The sequence below is a fragment of the Apteryx rowi genome, unplaced genomic scaffold, assembly GCF_003343035.1.
Source record: "Apteryx rowi isolate R43461 unplaced genomic scaffold, aptRow1 scaffold_271, whole genome shotgun sequence".
Classification (NCBI taxonomy): Eukaryota; Metazoa; Chordata; class Aves; order Apterygiformes; family Apterygidae; genus Apteryx; species Apteryx rowi.
In genome coordinates this window covers 669979-695918 of record NW_020449097.1, presented here as the reverse complement: position 1 = coordinate 695918, position 25940 = coordinate 669979, and the positions used below count along the sequence as shown (strand labels likewise).

The window sequence follows — 25940 nt, the reverse complement described above, 5'->3', positions numbered from 1 at the left end:
CTCAGTGAAATAGGGACTTGTACTGTTTAAACTGCCTTTCAGAAGCTAAACATTTTTCTGTAGTTTCTGACTTATGAAAGTCTTTGACATTCTTAATTTAAATGCATAAGGACCTGATCTTCAGCTCAGGTCAAGATAGAGAGCTCAGGATTTAGTTCTCAAAATTCCACCATTCACACATCTGAATCTGCTGTGGCATTTCCAATGTTTTAATATACTAAAAAACAGTATTGTAAAAATTCAAAATCTTTATGCCATCAACGTGCCAAACCTCTACATGTTTGTCTCAGCAAGGAAGAAAGTGATTTACAGATCTTTGTGAAATATCAAAATCACAGTAAGACACCTTTCATTTTGTATTTTCTAATCAGAAAGAGTGCATACAGATAACTGAGTTGTGAGTGAATGGATTTTATTCAATATCAGTTTGCTAGGAAACTTTCTTGAAGACAACAAACATTCCTGTCTGAAGGAAAAAGCTTCAATTGTTTTGAAGTTATAAATACAGGAAGCTTTTTTTCACACATTTAAAGTGAGATTTCCTCAAGGGCTTTTTTGTTGTATCTGTACATTAGAAAATTGACACGGACATGTACAGTCAACTTTGAAGTTCTCTTTTTYTTCTGAGACACTCAATAAGAGAAACTGGGAACTGATGAATTGAAATATGAGCAGTAAATTTGAAAGTTAATCTTTAACTGTCTTATTTTTATTTCTTAAAATGTGTCCTTCCCATACATAAATGTAATTCTCAAGTACATCTATACAAAGCAGAATTTGATACAAATTGGATTTTTTTTTTGCAAGAATCTACCACCCAGTGCTCTTAGTACATAAAATCTTCATAACTAATTTGTTCTAAAGATCTTATTCAGGCTTAAACCAAATCCAGTGTGAATAGTCAGGCCATAGTGTCAGTTAATTTATCATATGGASAGCAAATCATATCTTAAAGCACAGAGAGGCAAAGACAGGGAGGAGCTTTTATAATAATAGTACGTTTCTGATGTGGCAGTGTTTAACCTTGACGCTTGATTATAAGCTTTAAACACTTAAGTCCGAAGCTGCTATACTCCACACTGTGTTGCGGAATCCTACAGTTTTGAGGCTCAGGTTTTACTTCTTTCTAAACCCTTTAGAAAAATTAGGTCATCAACATGACAGATCAAGAGGCGAGGAGTTCACATTTTCAGTATTATCACCCATTCGCTATTTACAAGCCACATTTCTTCAGTCCATCGGAGCAGATAACTCAGAAAACTCAGGGTGGAGAGAAGTGGGTAGGGGGTGGGGAGAAGCATGCATATACCAGCAGCCGTACTCCACAGAGTAATCAGCAGCCTTTTTCCCTATGCAGAATGCTAATAGCATAATTTGTTTTCTGTTGAATATCATAGGCAGAAGCTGCAGGAAATTGGGATTTGATGCAAGTAAAATGTCAAAAGAATCATACTAAGATACAACGCAGAGCTTTTAGTTATCAGAGAAGAGAAAGTGGCTTCATAATTCAAGGGCCAAAAAATAATTCATAATGTGTACCCCTTTCTTGTCATTAGGAATTCTGCCACATCCACTTGTGACTAAAGCAGCAACTTGATTGTCCCCATTTCTGGTGACAACACTCCCAGCTGCTCTGAGTTTCCTTCTCTGCATACAAAYAGACATATGCAAAATACTTAAGATTCCCAGAGGGCAGTTTCAGGATTGCAAGAGATAAACAAACTTGTTGGAATCATCTTACTAGTACCACTCAAGTAATGCTCCTTCCCTCTAGCCTGGGAGAATAAAAGTACAAGCATTCAGTGGAAGTCATGCACATGTGCCCAGGGGTTTATACAAGGGGTTCGTGTTCCTTTCAGCGAGGGATGGGGAAGATTCAACTTSTTGTTGTATGATTGCTATTGCTGATCACCACGGGATAAGAAATCATGGTAACACGTCTTCCTTCAAGCAACAGCACTGGAGCTGTCCAGAGTGGATAGGAATGGCAAATCATGTGCATACCCATACTTCAGTTTCCACTACAGCTTTGGGACTTCTTTCTTATAATCACCACACTGTTATAGCTCTTGGTCTTAGTACCTGCTTTAGTACAATGCCTTTTAAAGGGTTCTTGGCTAGTCTTAATGTCCATCCTTAACACTCCTAATACTGAGAGAAAAGGCAGCTTCACAGTTCAATGTCTATATTATCACAATTGCGCCACAGCAAAAAGGAAGGAAACCTAATTCCAGTGTTCTTTAAATTCCCCATTCCCCTCTTGGCAGAACATACCTGATGAGGAATATATCGTGGTTGCAGTGTTCACATCAGCTTCCACTATGGACACACAGCTTGACTCGGTCAAGGAGCCTTTGACAGTCACAGGTGCAATGCTGGGATGGCGTAAGGCAGCTTTCAGAGGAGCAATGTGATTGTACTGAACAGAGGACAGGCAGCCAGTGAAGCCATAGGCATTTGCCTTTGAGACTTCGGGGTCCAGTGACGAACTGTCTGCAGCACAACAGGAAAACACTCTAAGAATTGTCTGTTTTAGGAAGGCACATAAAAAAATTAATCCCTTTTTGCCTTGCCTACCCATTTACTTCTCTTCTCCAAACTGCGAGAGTTCTCCCTCAGTCCTACAAGTCCTCCTCAGCCTGACCCACAAGGCTCCTATCCCCAGTCCTTCCCCTACAATACTACTTATGTTGAATCAAGTTGGCTTGGACATATAAAAGTCTGCACTGAGTTTCTTTCCTTACCCATTTTCTCTACTGCATGGACAATATTTAACACGTCGTAGGTGCTAATCACCAGAATAAAAAATAATAAAAAAAMCCAGKAAAAATAGTAACACTGGATATCACAGGATCCTGGGGATGATGACGTTTAATTTTATTGCATCTGTTAACAACATTCCCTAGGAATCCTCCTAATTACGAGCCAGGCTGTCACTGCACTAGCCCTATTCAGCTAATAAAAAAGAAAATGCAAAACTGCAGCTTATTTTATCTAAATCAAAACTAAACCCAGTATCTCCATGCTCTTTTCCAGCTGCAGATGATATAGCACAATTAATTCATGTGTCTGTCTGTATTCATTTAAACTTCAGAAAGAGAAAGCCAATTCAAAGGCATGCGGTTTTTATTTAGCTCTGAATGTTTTAAGATCAAAGGTTGTTTGGGAAAGTCAGTGAAGGACAGTGAAGCCATCTTCTCTTTTCTCCAAGCTCTCATTTTAGTTACTTTCCAGAAATTGAAATTCACACTGCTCAGAGGTCTGCAACATGATGAGCCTTATATCAAGATCAGTCAAATAAAACAAGAAAAAAAAAATGTACACACATATGCTATCAATAGTTATCCAAAAATCACCTGCCAATGAAAAAAAAAAAAGCATTGAAAATAACCTCTTTTATGTAGAATAAAATACTGAGAAATCTCAAAATTAGCCCAAATCACATATTAACTTTGGCAGCCAGGATGTGTGACTGTTACATGATGCAGTCAGAGGGATTTAGCCAAGAAAAGTTTAATAATTATGTTTGAATGCCTTTATGGAAACCTAACACAGGAGAGTTTGTTTCTCAGCAATGCAAGGTGTAGCACGAGCTCTCACTCCCAGGGGTCTTTTACAGGAAAGAAGTTTAGTCTGCAGAGGGTGTCACTACCAGAACTGTCCCAGGGACAACCTCTGGGCTGTGGGCAACCAAAAGGAGAGATGGGAAGGGAGACAGTGAAAAAAACGTAGCCTTAARGAGGTTCACAATAGCTCTTCTCAAAGTGTGTGCAGACTGTATGGCTAGCACTGCAGTCAAGCTTGTTCATAAGATTTTGGGAGGGGGGTATTACAAAACAGATGAGGAATCATCTCCAAGTTTCTGCAGGAAAGCTCGTCTAAAACTAGAAAGACCAATTTACAGTATTTGGCATGTTTGTTCAATTTACAAAACCCTTTGTAAATATTCCCAACTCTCAGTCTTTCCTGTTTTCTTAGCTCTGACACAAAAGGTGGATTTGTTGTATCCTTTACGCACCAGGCAATCTAAATTGCTCTGTTCTGCCCCAATGTGCAAAAGGTAAAACCTAAGAAATAAAGAATTCACTTTTCATGGTACAGCAGCTTGGAAAGCCTAAAATACAGTACTTTTGGAGGGTTTTTTTAAGTCAAATTAAGGGCCAATTTCAGTAGACTTCTGTCAAAGTAAGCTTTGCACAAATGAGAACTAGAAGATTCATTGTTGAAAGGCTTTGAAATTTGAAAAAAAGAAAAAAAAATCAAAGAACAAATGGAAAACAACTCCAGAGTCTGATGGTAAAAATTCTGTGGGCACAGCTATAGTTTTCTTTAGTTTCTTACTATATGCCTTTGGGTGCATGACTTATAACTTTCAAAGCGGAGCTTTCACTGAACTCAAGGACAGTCCTGTGCAACTTGGGTGCGAACGACTTGTGCTGCCCTCTGAATTCTTGAGAGGATAATGTAAATCTGTGGTTATGGCATGACTACCTGTGTGAAAGGCTTATTAAAGGTTGTAGACCACTCTGCCACTTGAAGTCTTTAAATCATGATAAAATGTCTTTTCACTACGTGACATTGTGCTCAGTTAGAGTAATAACTCGGTGAAGTTCCAAGGCCTGTGTTGTACCAAAGTCATATGAGATGTCAGAACAGCCTTCCTCTGACCTTGCAACTTTGTGAATCTTTCCATGCACTTCAGCACCTTGGAAAATTAAACCCAATTGCTGCTGATGGTTTGGTCTGGTCTTCCGACATTTTAGCATTGCACTTCTATTCTCAGTCCTGGAGACTGAGTCACTTTGGATGATTCCTGCACGGGGGGTGAGAAGGCAGTCTTTTTCAGCTTTTGAGTAATTTAGCTGCTCATTCCCCACAACTTCAGTTTACCCATATTTTCAGGAAATAACTCTTCAGCTTTCTCTGCTGATTTGTGCATAAGGTGGTCTGTCTTCTTGCTGAGCCCTCCACCTATTCCCTGAAAACTGTCTGCAGTCTCACAGCTTGCTACATTTTGCATTGTTCTTGCTCTCTTGTTATCTGGTTTTTACATACTTGCAGTGGCCTTCCTTGAAAATGAGGATTAGGTCTAACAGTTATACTTCTGAAAATTTTCTGACCATATCAACATCATTTATCGGTTGATTCATTTCTGCTCTCCAGAAAAAAGAAAAACTTTCTGTTCTATGGCTGTTTCTTTGTCCACTGCTGTCATTTACAACATACTTGGAATAAAATTTTAAATATATAAAGTAATTTTAAATGTTAATAGCTTAGTGAAGGGGAATAATTTTCATCATAAATGAAATTCCGCTGGATTTCTCCAGGACAGAGCATTAAGCTGCTCAGCAATGTATAAGCAAATTAAAACATAGTAAAGGACAACATAAATATGAGAGAGAACTAGAATCAAAGAGAAATCAAAATATTATGCATGTGCAGGGAAACTGGCTCAAAAGGCCTTCTTTCTGAAGATAACATTATGGAAAATGGGACCGTGAACTTTATCCAGTGTTTTTTGCTCTTTCTTTCTAAAAGTTAATTTCATGCCACTGAGAAGTTTAAACCAGAGCTGCAAGTTTACTTATGTGCTTACTAACACCCAAGGAGGCCCATATCATTTCTTTATGGGAATTTTGCTATTAACTTCAGTGAGAGCAGACATAACATTAGTATTTAATGTCTGTGCCCTAAGTAATTTACTCTGTATGCTGAAGCACCAGTTGTCCTCTTTTAAAGCCTGACTAATAGAAAGATGATTTTTGTGGGAGTTAAACTATATCTATCACCTCATTTGGCCAAGGCGGTGAACAGCATTGGCAAGATTACTTCTCGGCCATTGTCATTAGATTTGATTCAGTGACCTAGAAGTTAAAGATAATCTTGTAGTCTCCGCACTGCATCTGTCTCAAAAAAATATAGTTGATTAGCAGGTACTCTGTGGTTACCTAGAAAAATATACTGCTGTGTCCTTCAACAATCTCAATGAGCATTACTGATATTAATCATCAATTTATAAAGGGCAAAAAGCATATCTTGGATTAGACTCTAGCCCACAAAAAGGCATCTCTGGGACAGTTTCGGTTCTTGGTGTGAATCTGCCATGAAGGTGGCAGACTGAAAAATACAATGATTTTTTCCTAAGTAAAACTGTTGGGTGCCACCAGTCTTTCCTTCCCAGTTTGGCCTTTTCTAGAGGAAAAGATGAACTACAGCTGGAGACAAGGCTCCAAGCATTCAGTGCACCTCTGAGACACTTCTGAAACTCCAAGGGATAGCAAGGGCAAAGTAAAGGCACTTTTTCTCTCAAGTTTTCTTGTGTATCACAGGAGTGAGCAGAGCACTCCAGGTTTGCTTCATGGCAATGAAGTGTTTTGTGCCCTGTGGAATATTGGAGAATTTTTGTTCCATTATGCTTAGCCGAGATAATTTCAGATATGCTTTTTGTATGTTTTCTTCAAGATCGTTTGTCATTGAAAACGAAGCACTGCTCCGGATGGCAATGTGAAATGCATTAGTTGTCAGAATTTTGACATCTGAATCCTAATCTGTCACAGCACAGCCAGCCCTATGTGATTTTACATGGGCTCAAAACACTATCTACAGTAAAAAGAAAACACTCAAGAAAATGGAGGGAAGATGTACAAAAAATACATGCTTTCCTTAAATCAATTCAAGTGGTAAGAATTCAAACTAGAGACGCAACTTCTAGAGAGAAGCAGAAGACCCTGGATACTTATTTAGAGAATATTATATTCAAGAAAACAGAAATTCAAACACGTCATTATGATCATAAGGTAAGTGATATTGCTGGGGGAAAAGTCTAATGGATTTGGTTTCTTTTTTAAAAAGACTGGTATTACTGATGGCATTATTGCTTCAGACTCTGAATTTCTTGAAGTGCCTGATATTGCCAAATTCTTCTCAGTTTATCTTTARCTGCTGCCATCTTGGTTCCAAACTTTTCTCCTCTTCTATCCTGAGTAGCTATTTCCATTTTCCCAAATGCTTTATTAGGCTACTAGGAAGAAAGATCATTTTAGATCTGTAACACATCCATGAGATCTTTCTCCTGGTAAGGTCCTTCTATGAAGTAGATATTTAGTCCAGCCTATATCTCTTGCAGCCATTGTTGTAAACCAACTTATGCACAACTCAGCAGAGAAAGTTGAAAAACTATTTCCTAAAAATAGAGGTGTACTCTACCATATTGGTAGACATGTTGGGGCACAACGAGAACTTTTCAAAGTGTGAGCAAAAAATAGTCACTAAAAGCTGTTGCAAACATGCTCATGTCTTAGGCACTTCTAAGCTGATATTACTAGTTTAGACTGGAAATAAAGAACTCCAACACCGAACTAGAGCTTCTTTCAGATCCTTTCATTCATTCTTTCCTTCTTCCTTTCAACACAATACACATTAGGAGGTAGAAAAGAACTATTATTCAGACRCTTGTGAATCATAAAGTCAAAACCATAACAAACAAATGATATTTTCTATTGAGATAGCAGCCTTTTCTAGACAAGACCTAAACATATGCAAATGTGCCCTGGGTAAATCTGTATCTGAGTTCAGAGAATTACAGAATAATTTAAGTTGAAAGACACCTCTGGAGGTCATGTAGTGCAATCCCTTGCTCAAAGTAGAGCCAACTTCACCATTAGGTCAGATTGCCAATAGAGATCATGTGGTTAAACACAGCAGTATGATCTCTGCAAGAAAATACTTAAAGCAAATGAACTGGGACTTTGGTTGAGATTTCAGTAAGGCTTTCCCATAAACTGTATGACCAACTTGGAACCTGAACCCAATATCCATTAAAGTTCATGGAAAGATTCCCATTGATACTGATGAGCTTTGGATAGGTCCTTTTGTGCCTTGGTGTTGTAGGGGTGAAACCAAAATGGCAACAATCCATGGGATAACAGTATTTCTCTATAACTATGGGATACTGTAAGGACAAATTCAATACATGTCTGTGGGCTACTTGAATGCTGCTTCTTTTTATTCCCTTGTCTTCAAAGCCACACTTATATTTAGATCGATCTTTCAAAGGCAGTTATATGGCCCCCATTACCAAGGGATCTGAACTGCTCACAGTCTTTAATGCTCTTCTCCTCCTAGCACCCCTCTGATGTAGGGATGTTCTATTATCCATGCTTTACTGATAGAGAACAGAGATACTAAAGCTCAGATTGGTTTCATTGGGAATAAAATGCCCACTTACCTTAAAATCTGCACATAAATGGCTTGCCCAAGGTCATTCAAGCAGGCTGTGGCAGAGTGAGTGGCCCTGTTTTGAATTCCAGGTGAGTCCCTCTGGCTTAAAAGGAGGGCTTTTTCCAGGAATTCAAAGCTGGGTGTAGTGAAACCATTGAAAAATACAGCAGATTTCAAAAGCAGAAAAAAAATGTAAGCGTGTAAGCAGCTTTTGACTAAAGGAAGGGTAATGGAAAGAAACCACAYGGTAATTTAAAAACCTGTCATTGCATAAAACTGCACTTTTCAAGAGTTACAGCTGTGCTAACATGGTTATCATAAGAAAATCTGACAAGGAAGAGGTTTTAATCTTTTACGATCTCCTGCTGGAAGCTCTCAGAGATTTCTCAGCTAGTGGGAAATGAATGGTGGAGTGAAGAAAGAAGAGAAGGAGATATATCTGGTTAAGCAGCCAGGATCAGACTGTTGGAGCAGGCAAATGAACAGTGCTGTGACAGGGAAGGAGGAAGAAAGACAGATTTTCAGAAGAGGGCAGCACAGATATGAAGACGTGTAAGACAGGTTTTCTGTATGGTTCTATTCCAGTATGACATTCACAGGTTCTTAATGAACGCTTTTAGGTAACTAAATCCCACTGGAATCCAAAACAAACGCTATAAAAAGTCTAGATCTACTTCCAAGCATCACATTCCTCTGAAAGTCAATCCTTTTAGTGAGGGGAAGAGGTTGATGAACAATGACAAGGAAGAAATTGAAGGATATTGGTTTGGGTCACCAGTATTCATCTGTTGGTGARCCATCATTAAAAGAAGATATGGTTAACATTTTTATTTTACCCATATAATAGTAAAAATGATGAAAGGACATATTTTAAAAAATTCTGTGTACCTAAAATGACAATGTCAAGCCCTAATCTTGATACAATGAGGCAACATGCTGACTTTGTAGCAGTAGAATTTTTTATTTACTTATTTTTTATTTTTTTGGCCAGTGGTAGGGCAGAGTGCAACCTCAGTTTGCAGATGATACAAAACTAGGAGTGGCTGATACACCAGATGATTGTGCCACCGTTCAGAGGGACCTCAACAGGCTGGAGAAACTGGCTGACAGGAACCTCATGAAGTTCAGTAAAGGGAAATGCAGGATGTGTCCATTGAAAGCCATCTAGAGACAAGTCTGTGCTGTTCAGTGGTACTGAATATCATACCTCTGGAGACGAATTTGGATGTTCTGGCTTTGCAAGAATCTTGTACTTGCAAAACTAATCCTATTTTTGTGACTAAATCTAGTTTCTCTTCAAGCTGCACTATGTCAACTTGCTGGCTACATGCTTGAAAGTCACTGTGCTATGTTCCATCTTGTTTTTTGGAAAAGCTCTCGTTTATTGATTTAGTATCTATAGCTGGAACTTGAGGTAGAGGTCATGATGAGTAATGCTCTTCCAGGCTTTCAGCACTACAACTGACCTTTAGCAAAATGAGATATTAGCTTAGCTGTGACCTGGTCTGAAAAGTGTCAAGTCCCCAAATCTGTCCTCAAAGGCTTGGAAAACTGCTACATTCTGAACATTAGCTATAATTAAGGGGAAAATCAGTTCCTGTCCTTAATCTGTTTAGCAAGACATGATGCAGAATGCACTGATGTCATTACATACAATTATAATTTACAAGGAGACACACTAGTGGATGTCTATTGTTTCTGTCTAGCTACCGATTCTGCAGATTTTGGGCACTATTCATAAAGCATATAAATTGCAATAATGAAACAGATGGCAGGCTTGATATGGAGGTCCAATTCTAACAAAGGACTAAAATGTCCATAACCAAGGAAGCAATTAGAATCTTACTGGGAATGAATGAGAAATTTATATAAAGCAATATGACATACTTGACAACAAAGTAGGAGTGTTCTACTTTTTGAATTTCTGGCAAAGTTTTCCTAGCTTTGTAGCGGCTGTGTAGTGTGAAAGGGCAAAGATGAAGAAGGTCCATGCACACAGCATGGTGGCCTCAGTGCTATACGTAACACAAATATTCCTTGCAGAATTCAAATGGAAAAGGACAGAGAGTGCAAAAAGGGTAGAGAGGATGAAGGCTCACAACTCTCTTTTCCTTATCATTAGGAAACAGAGCCGACCAGCCACATGACCACAGCAAGCTATGGTCAGCAAAATGATGTCATTAGGCCAAGCTACCACTCTGTGCAGCCACATAGGGAGTGTGAATCACCTTAGTAGAATGAGCAATGGGAGAAGTTAATATTGTTATCAGTGCAAACAAGTAAAGTTGCCAAATTTTTACATTGATGAGCTATATAAATAGCAGTACTGGAATGTTCAGGCCAACCCTTACAGCTAAAACCAGCCAAACAAAAATCCAATTTCTTTAAAAACCCAGCACACAGCTGGGTTACCTGGGTACAGGTAACTGCAGCAGTATAACAACTGATGGATCAGGAATATTTTTAGTAGAACATACCTGTGACCTTGCCCAAGGTGAGTGATTTGATGGCCTTAAAATCAATCTCAGAAAAGTTGTGCTTAAGTTTGAGAACTTGATCAACCTGGAAGAGGTCAATAAAATTAGTTCATTACAACAGCATGTAGACACCTCCTAAAGCTTTCTCTATCCTGCAAACTTGTGGGAATGCTCTCAGCTGCAAACAARTTAATCCTGCCCCCAAGCGTGATTCAGTTTCTAAAGATAGCAAAGTGAATGTGCTTTGATTTTTGCATGAGAAGCTGAAAGGTGCACCAGAATAGTCATATAATGGGCTTTAAAGAAACTTCCCCTGCAGAAAAGCTTAAAATGTTTGACACCGAAATCCCCCTGCTTCACAAAATCCACATCTATTCACTTCAGAATACAATCAAAGGAGGCCTCTCCAGAAATGTATTGTGGAGAATTAGTTCTGCACAGAAGAAAACCACAGTGCAGCATGACAATAGAAGACTGGTACTTGAGGTAAACCCTGACTATTAGCATAAGCCTCCTTCCTAGATAATCAGGCCTATGTAGTCACTGTGTTAACTGTGTATCATTTTACCACCCAGAACTGGAAATGGCAGAGGAAAGAAAAACCATGGCGACCCTTGTGTTTCTTTCTCCTTCTATTCCTTCATTCATATATGGCTTCTCTTTAGATGCTGCCGCCCTTCTCTATTAAATGACTGCCACCCAGATCTAGCAAATTTGTTTTGTAATTTGAACCACTATAATTAGCCTGGTAAGGAAAGCAGAAGGAGCAGTAAGATGGTACTCTTCTTGCTGCCTTGGAAAAACAGGTGATGCAGGGGAATAGGGCAGAGGAGGGCTTCTCATCTCCCACTGAAAGACTGTCACAGCTCTTTCGGTGCACCGAAGGCCAGACTTGCCTCAGTCAAAGGGGCAGGGCACGGTCAAYGGTCACGCACAGGACACCGGCACACTGTGTCCCCTCAGTCTTTCCTCTGCTGTGAGGAGATGTAAGGTGTGGGTCACATCCTTCCTTGGGGCATACATCTCAGAAGAAATGATACTGCCTAATTCACAGATTGTCAGAGACAAAATAAGGGTCACTCTACAGAAAACCCATCTTCTGGGCACTCTGATGCTGGGACAAACTCTGGTCTAGAGGGAGTTTTGGTCTAACCCACACAGCTGCTCTGCTGTTCAACCAGCTTTGGTTTCATCAGATCAATATGAAACCTTTGCCTCCTACTGGGGAGCAGGCATTTAAGCTAGTGGGTCTGTTTGTGGCATGAAGTATTATTTAACACTGAACATGCATAAGGGAACCCAGTCCTGAAAATAAGCCACAACATGTAGATGTGATACCTGAATGACGAGCTCCCTGCCTTCTCTGTTAATCTTCACGTGGTGCAGCTCTCGGTTGGCAAAGTTTCCAGAGTCAATGGTGAAAATAAGGAGCCCATCCTTACTCAGCTTGTATCGGACCTGTAAACTTCCTTAAAAGCAGAGCACAGTTCTACCTATAAAACCTGTGTCCATAATAAGATACTGCTCAAAATGYTTAAACAACATAAAAGTCTCATTTTGTTTTTATTATAATGGAGTAACAAGGTTAAAAAGTCAAGAAAAATGYTGAAGAGAAATGAAAGAGTTCAAACTTTAATGAAAAGTATGAAAAAAAAGAATACACTGGAAGAGTTTTCCCTCCTACTAGCTAACAAACTCCACTGTGGAGAAATATAACGTAACTGAGTAACTAAGTATACCAAAGGGGAGTTTGTCTGTCCACAGATCAGACATTTAGCACTGCCACAAGAGCTGATCTATATTAGACTGTGAAGGATCACTTCCACCAGAGGGCATGCAGGTCTTGCTCTGTTCTGTTAAAGTAATATTACTGGATTTTATGATTTGTTTTCATCAAGACATAACGGGMAATGCAACGACAGTGAAAACTGTATGAATTACATCTTTTCATTTCAAACATTTAAAGGCCCAGATTCATTAGGATTTACATGAAACACAAAAAACACTTTAAATGATGTCAGAAAAAATTACTTCGACCCCATTTTTTTAACCTATTTCCAAAGATCGTATAATTCATATAAAAACAAATACCAAACATCTCTTTCAGTCTTTGTAGCAAAAAAAAGCATTGTGGCTTCTTAGTGCTTCTGATAAATGAAAGTACTGTAACAAATCAAAATCCATAAGAAATTGAGGAATTCAATATTAATTTGAATCCCTCCACAAATGACTACAGGAAATATAAAATCCATTCAAGTTTACTTTTCTGGGAATTAAGGAGCAGGGAGAGAAAAATTCTGTGAATTTTGGGGCTCTTTTTACACAGCAGTAACCAAACAACCTGGAATAGCAGTGGCACTATAAGAGTTAAAAAGCTTCCCCAGGGCTACTTTGTTACAGTCTCTAAAGAGAAAATGAATGCTGACAGCAACACAACCTCTAAGCAGAGGGTCCTTCATTTAGCCCATGTTCTGAAAATTATCATAAAAAACTCCTATCTCCTTCCATTTCAGCGCTTTTGCTAGAGCAAGTTCAAAACAGTCCAAGCATCACTAGATTTTGCAGATGGTTACAGGCAAACATTACTTGTGATAGGAGCAGACTGAATGATTGTCATTAAGGGATGTTTTCACACAGTTTTAGTTCTCGGACTAGTTTCAATGCTTGCAGAGATAACACTTGTCTACATGTCGCAGTGCAGCACCGTATCAGGGAACCCCCAGGTAAATCAGAGGGAGCTGCYGCACCTGCATGCTGCACTGCAATGTTATCCAGAGACATCTCTGACCCCAGATGCAGTCTTGCTTTTTAGCGAGGTGAATGAGCAGGGCTATTTAGCTCCTGTGCTCTGCAATATTCACTCTGCAAGCCTGCTTTTAGGTCTAGAGTTAGTGAGAGGAGACACAAAGAGGTTCGACTTCACTACGTAGTGTAGACGCACCTATTCCTTTCAGTCTCAATAAAGTCAACTCTGCTGTCCTACAAGCTACTGTAAATTCACTTTACAACTGATTCTAAAGCTATGCATAAACTTGCTGCAGAGAGGGAATTTTGCCATCCTATGCAGCTCACAGTGATGCCAGCAGTCCTTTCAGATTGGACCAAAGTCCAAGCAAGGTCATCCATCCTCCTCTTTCCTTGCACGGTGTTTGCAGCTCAGACTCTTAACAGCTGTGCTTTTTGCAACATTCGATATATCTCAGAAGAACACTGTCTCTCTCTAAGCTTTGCAGAATAGAGACAAGGCTTCCAAAGATAAGAGGGAAAATGAGAATGAGCTACTAGGATGAAGACTTTTTAGCTGACTGAGAGGTCTACTGGATCAGGTGAGGTTTTAAAGTGAAAAGAAAAGAAAAAGAGTTAAAAGGCATTTTTTTCTCACACATAATCACGGATGTTAGAGGGTAATTTGTGAATAGAACAAGGTCAGTAAAAACTTCTAAATTATTCAGTATGATATTACAGGTCCTGATTCAGCCACCCTGAATCACAGCGCAAAGCTCCCTTCATTACATGGCCAGGACAAGGAGCTACAGTGCATCATCATTAACATCCCACTTAACGGTCCAAATTTGAAGCACAATCCTATTTTCTGGTACTGAATGAAACATTCATCAACAAGGAACAGATGTCACTTTACTCTAGAAAGATGTAAGGTGAGAAAAGAAGCCCAAGAAGTTACGGGACATCTTCAAAGTTGCTCATTAGGACAGCAAGAGAGTCAAAAAAAAAAAAAAAAAAAAAAAAAAAAAAAAAAAAAAGGGAAGGAAAGGTTACCTGACCCTGCACACAACAGTCTAGATGGCCACACAGAAGAAGTGGAGACTCACTGTGAGAAATGATGGGACAGTTTGGTCCAAACTGAAAACCATGTCCCAGCAGAAGTATTTTACAGGCTGCCTGGTGTATTAGTCTCACACGTCTGAAGCAGAGCATTTGAAAGGGGACTAGCGTGAACAACGAAACAGGGCCTAGATTTGGCCTCTGACCTCATATTAGTCGCTTAGTTCATATGTGAAAATACCTGTCTACCTTTTGGGACGCTATGAGCACATCAGTGTATAAAATACGAACGGCACTACTATATCCRAGTCATCAACACAGTAACCAGCACATCTGTGTTCAAAGAGATCCAACAAGAGATGTAATCTATCCAGGCTCTCAGCAGCTGCAAATGGGGATATACCTATTGACTTCATCAGAGGACAACCAATTTAAAACAGAAAATTATCTGTTCTATTTCTTTGGAGAYGATGGAGGAGGTTCCTGACATCCATTAAGAACTGATCTTACTTGCTATACTGATACAATCTTACTTTAAATCATTAAATGCATCAGTCAGTAGCATCTTATTTTATCAAATTCCTTTTGAATTCCAATGACAACTTTTTTTGGACAGCTGCTCTTAAGAACCACTGAATTCAAGTTGGCATTTTGCCTGGGATCAAATTTGCATTAATACAAATCAGAAGTACATGAGATCATCTCTCCAGATTTACTTTGGAATTTACACCAGTGTAGTTGAGAGCTGATTCTGGCTTGCATTCAGTATCAAACCTTTTCCTGTTGGTTACAGAATCATTTCTTTGTCTGACAGATTACATAGCCGTTTTGCTACATGGAAACACTTGATAGGGAAAATAAATGGATTATTAATTAAAACTATTATTGAGAGGGTTTTTTTGGCCTCTGAATTTTGATCATCTAGTTTGCCGACTTTCTCCATCACATCATCCCAGTGTCACTAACTGCAAATAAAAATCCGTGCATAAACCAGTTCTACTCTAATTTTTGCATCATTTCTGCCTCACAGTAGGGATTCACACTAATCATAAGCAGCGTAATTGCTGGCAGTCTTGTTGCAGTCATGCCTGTCATCCTCTTTTCAGCTCCCCATGTCTGAGCACACACACCTGGAGTGCCATAATGCTCAAGCAATGCACTGCCTGTTGTGGTTTCTTCCTTCTCTAATATACATGCAATGGCTGGAGGCAATTTCTATTAAGTCTATGAGAGAGGGAAGCAAGTAGAGAAGGAGGTATCATGTTCCTAGCCTTGGGCTGAGAAATTTTTCTGGGGATATTACCCAAGCAGTGCTAGGTAAGAGTAGATTCACGCTTAATATTGTAGTTATCCCTCAGATTCTATAGGTGTACACCCGGCAGACTGTGCCACTGCACAGAGACACACTGTGCTAGCTCTGAAAACAGCCTGAGCTGGGTAGGAGGCACAGTTTTGCTGCAGTGTGACAGCACGCAGTGCAACCTCTTCCCTCCACTTCTGGAGGAGATGAGCCCTCATGGAGTTCAACGCTGCCCCAACGAGACTTCCACCACCATCAAAGCAGGCTTGCAACAAGCACTGTAGTCTTTAATCTGTAACCTGAAGTAATACAACCCATGACTGTAGGGCTGAATAGCATCTCTCTGCTGATATAAAACAGCTATAGAGCCATTTTAACAGAATTCCCGGGGTTTTCCCTTGTGCTGAGGGAAGTTCTGGGAAATGGAGACAGAAGGGCTGTATTTATGACATCCCATGTTGATGCTTAGGTAAAGGATGATGTTTCTGAAACAAAACACTCCCAGGATATACTTTTACCAGCAATGGAGGCCAGGGTTAGTACATCCTAGCAGTACACTAATGATCAGTGTGAGCATAACCAACCTCCAAGCAGCTACAGGAACAGCCTGGTGCTTTCAAACTGCTTCCACTTTTTTTACTGAGGACAAGAAAGATGTAGTAGCAGCTCTTGAATCTAGTGATAATAGGGACATTATGCTGTTTAGAGATTTCAAGGCGCTTGCTCTGAAGAAAAAAATATTCCCAAACTGCAGTGTGAAGAAATATGCTGGCCACGATATCACACATTACATGTCCAGATCCTTTTCTGATTGAACGTATTCACAGGAGAGTCATTTTTCTCTTGCCTGCATCAAGGGGAATGTCAGAAACACCTTGTGGCTTTGTGGCCTATGCCCATTRACTTTACATTAGACTTGGACCGCAAAAGCTTGTTTTGAAAATCAAACAGTAATTTCTAAATCATCGGCTGAAAAAGAGAACACAGGAAAACATTACAGCGAGTTTTCTGGCTCAGGAAAAGACTTCCCTGCTTGAAAGATCTCACCCAGTGCTGGGTATTTGAYAGAAAGGCTAAAGCAGCTCTGCAGGAAGCAAAAAATGGATCCCAGGAATTTGGTCTATTAATCAGTCAATCATAAGCAAGGTTCTTGTCACATGTGTCACCAGGACTATAGGTCCTACATTATTTTGTCTTGAAGAATCAAACAGCAAGGAAGGGAATGACATGCCCTTGGAGTCTGAGGCTTCTCTGCAGGACCTTTACTTATAGAAACTTGTTTTAAATGAGCCCAAATTGAACCCAACATCTATAACAACTTCAGTAACACTTTTTAATGACTTAAACTAGCTGGAACAGCTGGCAAGACATCTTGCACCCCTCAGAGAAGCTGAGGCAGTTCAGGGAGCACGTGTGGGTGGCACATGTAAAAAGTACAACTTTTACCACAGTTGCATAACATCAGGAAAAATCATTCAGATCAGGGCAGCTGACAACTCTGATCTGGGAGAAATGAGTGAGCGTATGTGTGAAACAACCAAACATTTCTTTAGGCTAAGGACCTCAGACTACCCCTGCACATCCCATTGCCCCAGAAGCTCCCAGAAACACCGGAGTTGAGGACTGACTGATCCTCTAACGCAGCTGTCTCAAACGGGCAGGTGCCCTTGGCAGATTATAAGATGTGAACCACAGCACTCACCTGAGCTATTGCTAAAAGAGAAAATAATTAAGGAAGGCACCAATTAAGCAAGTGGGGAATATCAGTGAAACTACTGATATTGCTATTATGAAAAAAATCTGAAATATCTTGCTCAGAAAGCCATTTGCAACTTGTAAGGTGGAAATGTTGTTTGCTCATTCCCGATCGCGGGGCAGTGGATGGCAGTTTTCAGTCATCTCTACCACAAATTACCTCTCTGGCACCTTGCACAGCTTCAGTGCAACAGTACTCCCTCTTTACAGCCTAGATATTTAAAAATGAACTACCTCTTTCTTGGTTTGGAACAGCTGGCTAAGAAACCTGCTCCTTAATTAGCAGTTTTTCCTCAGGGACATTTACTCAGTAAGTTTACTGTTCAGTGGAAGTGCAGCTGGTGATTCAAAATAACAGGCCCTCTCTCTTAAGCGTCCAGTGGCTTTTAACTAAGAAAGTACTTGCACATTTTTAGGAGGTGACTCTTGCTATTTGTTTTGCTCAGAGAAAATGAAGAGGAAAAACTGCTGAGTATGTTTGCCGATATGATTGCTCAGCTATTGGGTTTGTTCAGATGACATTGTTTTATGCGGTAAAAAAGAAAAAAACAGCAAACTCCCAACTTTTTGTAATCTCTTATGGCAATAAAGAAAAAAGTGCTTATTTGAATGCCTTCTACTCAAAGCTTGAAGCAATCGGGACTTAGGGATYATATTCAGGCCTGCCTATATAATAACACATTTTCACAGTGCATTTCTTCAACTTAAAACAAAACAAAACACTATCAAAAGGAGCCTATCTGGAGGCCCACGACCTCAATTTTCTTTGTAATGCCACTAGGCACCTGGAGCCAGATTGAGAATGTCACTTAAACAACAGCAACAGTAGTTAGTTCCCTTACGTGACTGACAGATGTGTKTAACCTTGGTAGATGTCTCACATCCACCAGCAGCCAGTTGGCTTAACACTGGCTGACTAGCAATTAAAAAGGAATTGGCAGATGCTTCTTGCTCCAAAGCTAGAAAACATTAAAAATCTAAAAGATGACTCAGAAGACCATATTCATAGAGCTCACAATGCAAACAGTGAGTGGCAAATAGTGAGTAACACAGAGGTTATGCTAGTGATTTTGAAGGGTGCATTCCTCTAAATGAAACAAGTCATATCCATACTAGTGTGGCTGAGCCTAAAATGGGAACGGGGCTATCCCACGCATGTGAGACAATAATATATTATTAGTCAGTACTATCATTATCACTCTATTCCTAGATACTTCTTTGTGGTGGGGGAACTGGCTGCTGTTTTCTTCACACGCTGATGCTGTATTAATTACTTTTTTTCCCCAGAGGTAACTCAGTGTAAAGATGAAGAGAAGAGTTGAGGGCAACAGATTCAGTTAAAACTTCCTGAAATTATCTGCTTTCCAGTAGTGAGACTGATTCTGGTAATTTTTAACCTGTACCATTTCTACACATTCTTTGGTATTTTTAAAAATTACTTTAAGGCCTTTCATTAACACAAACTATCTATATGATACTATTGGATCTGATGTTCAGATCTCTGCTCCTGTCTTTAAACACACACTGGATGCCATTAGTCTTCTCGTGAACAGACATTCAGTAGGCCCTATGGTTTATTCTCTTTGTACGTAGAAAAAACTCCTTGCCAGGCTTTGATCTTACACTGGAGTTTTCATTTAAGGCTAGTGTAGCAGTCAAGCTGTCAGGAAGAGCCTTTATTCTTCGCCCAGTGAATGAAAGATAACGTATCATCCTATGAATTATATTCCACAAGTTCACCCTGGCTTTGCAAATTATGCATTATCACTAACTCTGTGCAAATAGCTCACAGGGAGAAAAGACTGAGATCCTCTGCTGAAATATGCCAAGGAACTCCTGCCAACCTGCCCTCACTGAGATCCCAGCCTGCAGTTTCCATGTGGCTCTTAATATTTTTCAACCATTCTTGTTTCAGTTTTGGCAGTACAGATACCTGTTCAAGCAAGGACTTGTCTCATGCTGGCCTAGCAAATAACCATAATGTCTGAACAACGAGAACATGCAAGATGATGATCTGAGCAGACTAGAAAAAAACGAAACAATCAATTTGTGCACTATATGATGTCTCTAGACCAGGACAGTGAGAAAGAAGCTTTTAAATAAAACTAGAAAAAAATAATCATATACCTCTTTTCTCAAACCTCCATTTTATTCTTAGCTCATAATAAAGAGAGTGCAGAACTTTGTGCGTGGATTCATGACTTTCTGAGGTTAATGGTCCTTTTTTGCGTTAAGTTCTACAGATAGTGCCCTGCTGGTCATGAATAACTGGGAAATACTCTGTTCCTCTGGATCAATAGGTTCATCTAAACATTGCCTAATATTTCATAGGTTTTGCCATCCTCTGTGACTGAAGAAGTTGGACTCTCTCACCTGCATCATTCTCCTGATTATTGCAAACTCTCAAGGGAAATATTTGAGTTTCATAACAAGCCACAAGCCATTGTCATACAAAGAACTGATTCCTGTGTTTTTAAGCCTTACAATGAAAAAAAAAAAAAGAGGAAGAATGAAACATTTATTTAACAATAATCCTAGTACAGGAGCCATACAATGGTATCATTGCGATGACTTTTCTGGAGCAAAATACATGCTTATACATATTTCCTTGCAGTACTTTACCTTCAAATGCATACTTCTGCAATTCTTAATTTATCCATAAACATCCTGAAAATCTTTCCATCTTGATCAGGAAAGAAGGGCAAAGTCACCTTTTAATTATCCAGTGGAACAGCCAGCATAATGGATTTGTTAGGGGGAAAATTAGCACGCTAGTAGGGATACAACAAACAAGACACAGAAGCAGGTTTGCTTGGACCCAGGTTGGTTCTCATCAGGCTTGTTAACTTGGGCTCCGTGTTGTGTGAAAAGCACTACACTGCTACTGAGGGGCACCTGAGCTAACAGTTCTGCCTGTTCACAACACTCTACATCCACAGCACAGCTAATTCACAACTTACGAATAACTGAGAATCAGCTATAAGCAATCCCCATGGCCAAAGCTTTGGGAAAAAATGGGTTCTGAAAAGACCCTCATTTCAAAATTGCTAAAGAGCATATATGCATCTGCAGTTTCCATTTAAAAATAAAAGCTTGTGATTAGTCTCCTCCAGCTTTCTCCCTGACTCCTTTGAGGACAGCTTTTTGAAACCCAACAGAAAAAATGACTTTTCACTTGTCAGATGCGAGCTAGGTGCTTAGGTCTTCCAGGAGATAAACACCTCCTCCAAGCAAAAGGGAATGTATGCTTTCTTCCTAGCTGTTTATTTGCAGACATTGGTCTGGGGGTTTCTGCCAGATACTAGTAAGTTCAAAGTCAGCCTGCATGTACGCAGAACACAGATCATTATGAACTGCATGCTCAGCCTTTCCTGCTCCACATAATCCAATTACAGTTCCCTTGTTTTTCCCTTGTGGGTCTCCCAAGCATCTTTTGGCCCTTAAGTAATCCAAAATAATCTTGGTGAGTATAAATATTTCCAGGAATTGAGCTAATGAAACAGATCTCTCAGTTCTCTCTTCTTGGAGAGCAGATAAAGAAATCTGCCAGAGTCCTTGGCTGAATGTTGTGGCTGCTTCTCCTTNAAAAAAAAAAAAAAAAAAAAAAGGATGCCAAGTCTACCTATTGCCTCAAAGACTTATTAGTGCTGGATTTAAGCAGAAAACTCATCTGCATTTCCATTTTCTGTGAAGCATGCTTTCAGCAGAGAAACATCCAAGGGATCAGAAGTGTTTCTAAACACAGAGTTTCTTCTATTTACATAGAAAAATTGGCTGGGAGATCTCCTGCCATCCTGACACCTCCTACTCATGATACCATAGACAGGCTCCCATTTAGTGACATTCAGGTCTGGGGACACTTTCTTTTACATTCACCATTCCTCACCAAACCCTCACTGCCCCCTACCCCAGCAAGTAAGATTTCAGGGCCAACTACAGCTATTGCTTGAAATGATACTTAGAAGATATGGCACATGTACATGGCATTTGAAGGCATCTAATGAATGTGAAGCAGAGCTAGACCAGGAACAATTCTCAGTCACTCGTGGACTGTTGCTTGAGAACTGGTCTCCTCAACAAAACTATCTTCCACACTTACCAACAAGACTCGCTTTCCTGCTCCTGATCTGCTAAAATTGACTGTACCTGAACCTCGGCACCATTTTCCACTTCACAGTCACATGAACTGTGAGGGCTGTTCAGTGGGCATTGAAACCCTCTAAACCAGAAGGTGTTGTCAGAAGACAAGACATTGCTCTAGCAGTATTATATACTAGGGACTCTTTCTGCTGAAGTTAGTTATGTCCTGTGGTACCCACTTCGTGTGAGAGATATTTCACATCCCATATCTAAAGCCCACAAGGCCATAAAGCCCTGAGAACCAGTGAAAATTTAAAAATCACCACCAAAGCCCCACAATGTTTCAGTGAATGACACTTTCCCTAACAATTTTAGCTTTGCCCCATCAAACCCCAGAGTGTACAGCATGAACAGAACCAAAAGATTCATTTCCCTGAAGGGTTTATTAGTTTTTGCCTTTCTTTACATCTGAACACTAAAAGTTTTGTTTTTGCTGAGAAAAGTTGTTGGAGATGCAACCGCAAGGTAAGAACAACAAGGAGAACTTACATGCTTTCAACAGAAAGGCTGCTTCTGACTTAGAGACAGGAGGAGATTACAGTAGATTACTCATTTATAAATAAGGAAAAAATCAGCAGCTTCTCATTGCTGTTTTCATCTCTCTCTTTTTTTTTTTTTTTTCTCCAGAGCGTTAATTTACCCCACATCTATTACAGCTTTTGGCTTCTTTACCCACTTATTTCAAACACCAGCTGATTTCAAGACTTTACAGGACAGGGCAGTGGGACAGATCTAGTTCTGGTTACTATATTCTGAATATCAAACACCTGGCAGAAGAATCACTCAAGCTGTTTTCATTTGTACTTTTGTTTTTGACTGTGCTTTTTTTCCCCATCTTTAATCTTTCCTACGCAATTTCAGAGTCTTGCTCTCCCAAAGAAATTGAGAACAGAGCTCACTGATGGCAATAAGTACTGGACAAAGAAAAAAAGGCTCAAATTGTTTAGTTCCTCATGAGATCAGATAATAAATTCAGATAAATTTTCAGTCACTCTAGGATAGCTCAAGATTCTATCTCTTCTTTGATGCTGGCTATCTGTTGTTTTTCTAGATTAGGAATCACACGGTGTCCACAGAGAAAGCCAGCGACACTGAGAATCAAAGGCTTGTGGAAATATTTTCTAGACAATATACTTCTTTGTATTCATATCACATTTGATTATTGTAGGGGGGAAGGAAGAACAAGAAAGGAGAGGCACTAACAGTTTCTGTCTCATAAAGTTTGTTCCCCCCCATCAATTACTCTCTTTAGAGATCAAGGCAAGTGGATTATAATACTGAGTTACTGGTTATTTTGTGAAATCATGTAAACTACCAAAAATGCACAGCAAAAAAGCTAGCCTGGGAAAGAAAAAAAATATTTCTGTTTTCTTGGCAGTAGCTTCCCATGGTATGAATGACTTATCATGTGGACTGACACACAAAAATAGGCTAGAGCTGTTTACCCATTTTCTGTAGCTTAGTAATGGGCAATATAATTTGAAACCTCTACCGCACTAATACTAAAAATGTACTGCCAATGACTACAGTACTGTTATTCTTTCAGATGTGGGATCAGTGGGGCCGTGAGCTGGGAAGCAGGCTCTTCTCCCCTAAACAAGTCCCAGTTCCCCAGCAGAGCTGATCTCCAGGCAGCACAGAGACCAGTCCCTTGGGAGTTCACCACTGATGGCAATACTAGCACATCACTGGTACCGCTTCATGCAGACTTATCAGATAACCAGCCTTTCACTGACCACTGCAGCAACAAGCTTAGGTGTACATCCATAGTGACTGTCTGCTGCACTGCAGCTCTGTCCGTAGGTACAATATAATCTAATGACCTGATCATCCCTCAAGGGGAAAAGATCACGAAGCAAGTGACCTGATACTCATAAGAAGGAACAATTCTGTGATGTGTGAATGCCTTTCTTCATACTAATTAATGGCATCAAACTAGATTTTTCACCATTTGATTAATGTATCAGTGTTACAAGATGCAGATGCTTGAGGGCATGTATTCCCTGAAAACATGTTAGAAAAAGTGATCTTTTAAATTACTCTAGCTAACACTAAGCTGATAAGGCCAAGGACATGAAGAAAAGCAATGTATTTAAAAATTACATGGATACAATATATAAGATGGGGGAAGAGAGGACAATGCTAAGTTATTGCATACAATTTTGAAATGCACTGGTGTGACTTAGAAACTTAATTAGTAACTAATGGCACAAAGAATCCCTAACTCATCTTTAAAGCCAGGAACTTTTGAAAACTTATCCATAAGCTGCCAGTACAAGAGCTAATTGACCAGAATTAAGAACAACCTTGTGATACAGCTTAGTTTTTTGGGTGGGAGCTGTTTCTAGGAACATCAGCTGCTAGGCACTACAGAACATGCAGTATGAGAGAAGGAGGCCACTTGTACAGATGCAGAATGGTAGCTTCTACACTGAYACATGGCGGTACCCAACATCTGTTACATCTCCCCTTCTTCATGAGGCATGTGGTCTCCAAGTGCCCCAGCACTAGGAGGGCACTCTGTGTGGGCAGCAACATGATGAATGGATAAAGCTGTGAGTGGGTATGAAGACATTTTAATTCTGTTCCCAGATCTGACATGGACCTGTTGGGTAACTCTAAATGAGTCATTTTACCATAATTCTAGTGTCTCAGACAATACGTCCTGTATCTTTTAATGACATGACCTCCTTTACAGACTGACTGCATGAAAGTGCCTTAGGGTTAAGCATGGTTATTTATTAATTTTACTGAAACCAATCAATTTTGCAGGGAATATTTCATGCTTGTCTGGATTAGACCATAGCTGCCTAATCATGTTCATCTCCGTATAAGCCCCTTTCAATATAGTCTAAATACGAACAAGCCTTTCAAACACTTTCACTTCTTTCATATTAAACATTTAATATGGAAAGTCTGAATTACCAAGAGCATTCTTTTCATTGTCACTTTTATTAAATAAGAATTTGCCTAGTTATTTTCTGCATAATAGAAAAGGGAAATAACAATGTCAGTGAGTAGTTCCTTGAAAATACTTACAAAAGTTGGGCTGAGTTGTGAAGTATTAAAGTATGCATAGATTGTTCCAATATTATTTCTTAACAAGTGTAAAGGGTCTTGGGATTACGGTGAAGAATATCATTGCTCAACTCTCAAGTGAGAATGCCCATTCCCATTTTACCAGGACCCTAACCTTTATTTAACGAATCAGTTATCCAGCAGGGACCTGTCTAGGTTCTATCATACGCTGCCAGCCTCAGCAAATATCCTTGAAAAAGAGCCAGTAATGGAAAAGGAATCCTGCTCACTTTTAATACTACAAAGAACATTATTTTCATAGTCCAGTAACTTTATGGCAAGCATAAACCTCTTGGAGGAAGAAAGAGTAACATGTCTAAACATTATTTTCATTGGAATAACTTCAATTCCAACAAGACTAAAAAATAAGAGGATATGAGATTTAAAAATGATTAAATGAGGGACAAAAGGCAGAGGATATACATGACTAAAAAGACTCTTCAAAGAATGACACAAAAGCATTCACAGAGCAACTCTGGAAGGGACATCCAGGAGTTAACCAAGGTCAGTTAGTTACCTTAACAATTATTTTCACACAGCGCTACATTCTATAGTCCAGGGTTTTGGAGCCTGATATCTCAGCAACCCTTTAAATTAATGTCATCTACATTTTACAAATGGATAAACAGAGGTACAGGGATGAGAAAAGCACCGCAGCACCATTGCAATTTGCCTCCTGATTCTGAGCGTGCTGAGAGCTGCTCCACCTAATTTTCCGAAGGTCTCTAATTCCAACTGAGCCAAAGAGGAGCTCTGCAGATGGTGCAGCTGCCAAAATGTTTGGCTAATCTTAAAAACCGCGTTTCAGCTGAGGTGCTATGAGAGCTCCCCGGCATCCTGATCCTGACCCCTTCCCCAACCACTGTTAAAGATCCCCCTTCCAGAACTGAGACCTTCCAATTATAGCTTGTTGATGGTTGTATTTCATCAATAAAAGGCAATTGACTCATGTTTCTAAGGTCATTTTACACTACTCTGGCAGCAGTAAAGGTGATTTAAATGGATATTACATTTTCATTCACTTTAAGGCTATTTTTCTATTGCCTGAGTGACATAAAGAGACCTCAGTCTGACTGAGAAGCAGACTCTAAGGTTTCACCTCAGGAGTGACTAACTGTTCTGACCCGGTGAGCTCCATACTGGAATATTCATATGTCTCATATGTCAAAATCATAAACACGTGTCAC

At 39.7% G+C, this 25940-nt stretch overlaps 1 protein-coding gene across 1 annotated transcript in view; it reads right to left on the bottom strand.

The window, feature by feature from the left end:
- Window positions 1-25940, bottom strand: part of CNTNAP5 (contactin associated protein like 5) — a 220631-nt gene that overhangs the window by 4107 nt on the left and 190584 nt on the right. The window contains exons 20-22 of the mRNA XM_026068493.1: window positions 12036-12166; window positions 10698-10782; window positions 2275-2493 (exon numbers count right to left, since the gene is read on the bottom strand). Of these exons, the coding sequence (XP_025924278.1) occupies window positions 2275-2493; window positions 10698-10782; window positions 12036-12166 (435 nt within the window). The remainder of the gene's footprint in view (window positions 1-2274; window positions 2494-10697; window positions 10783-12035; window positions 12167-25940) is intronic.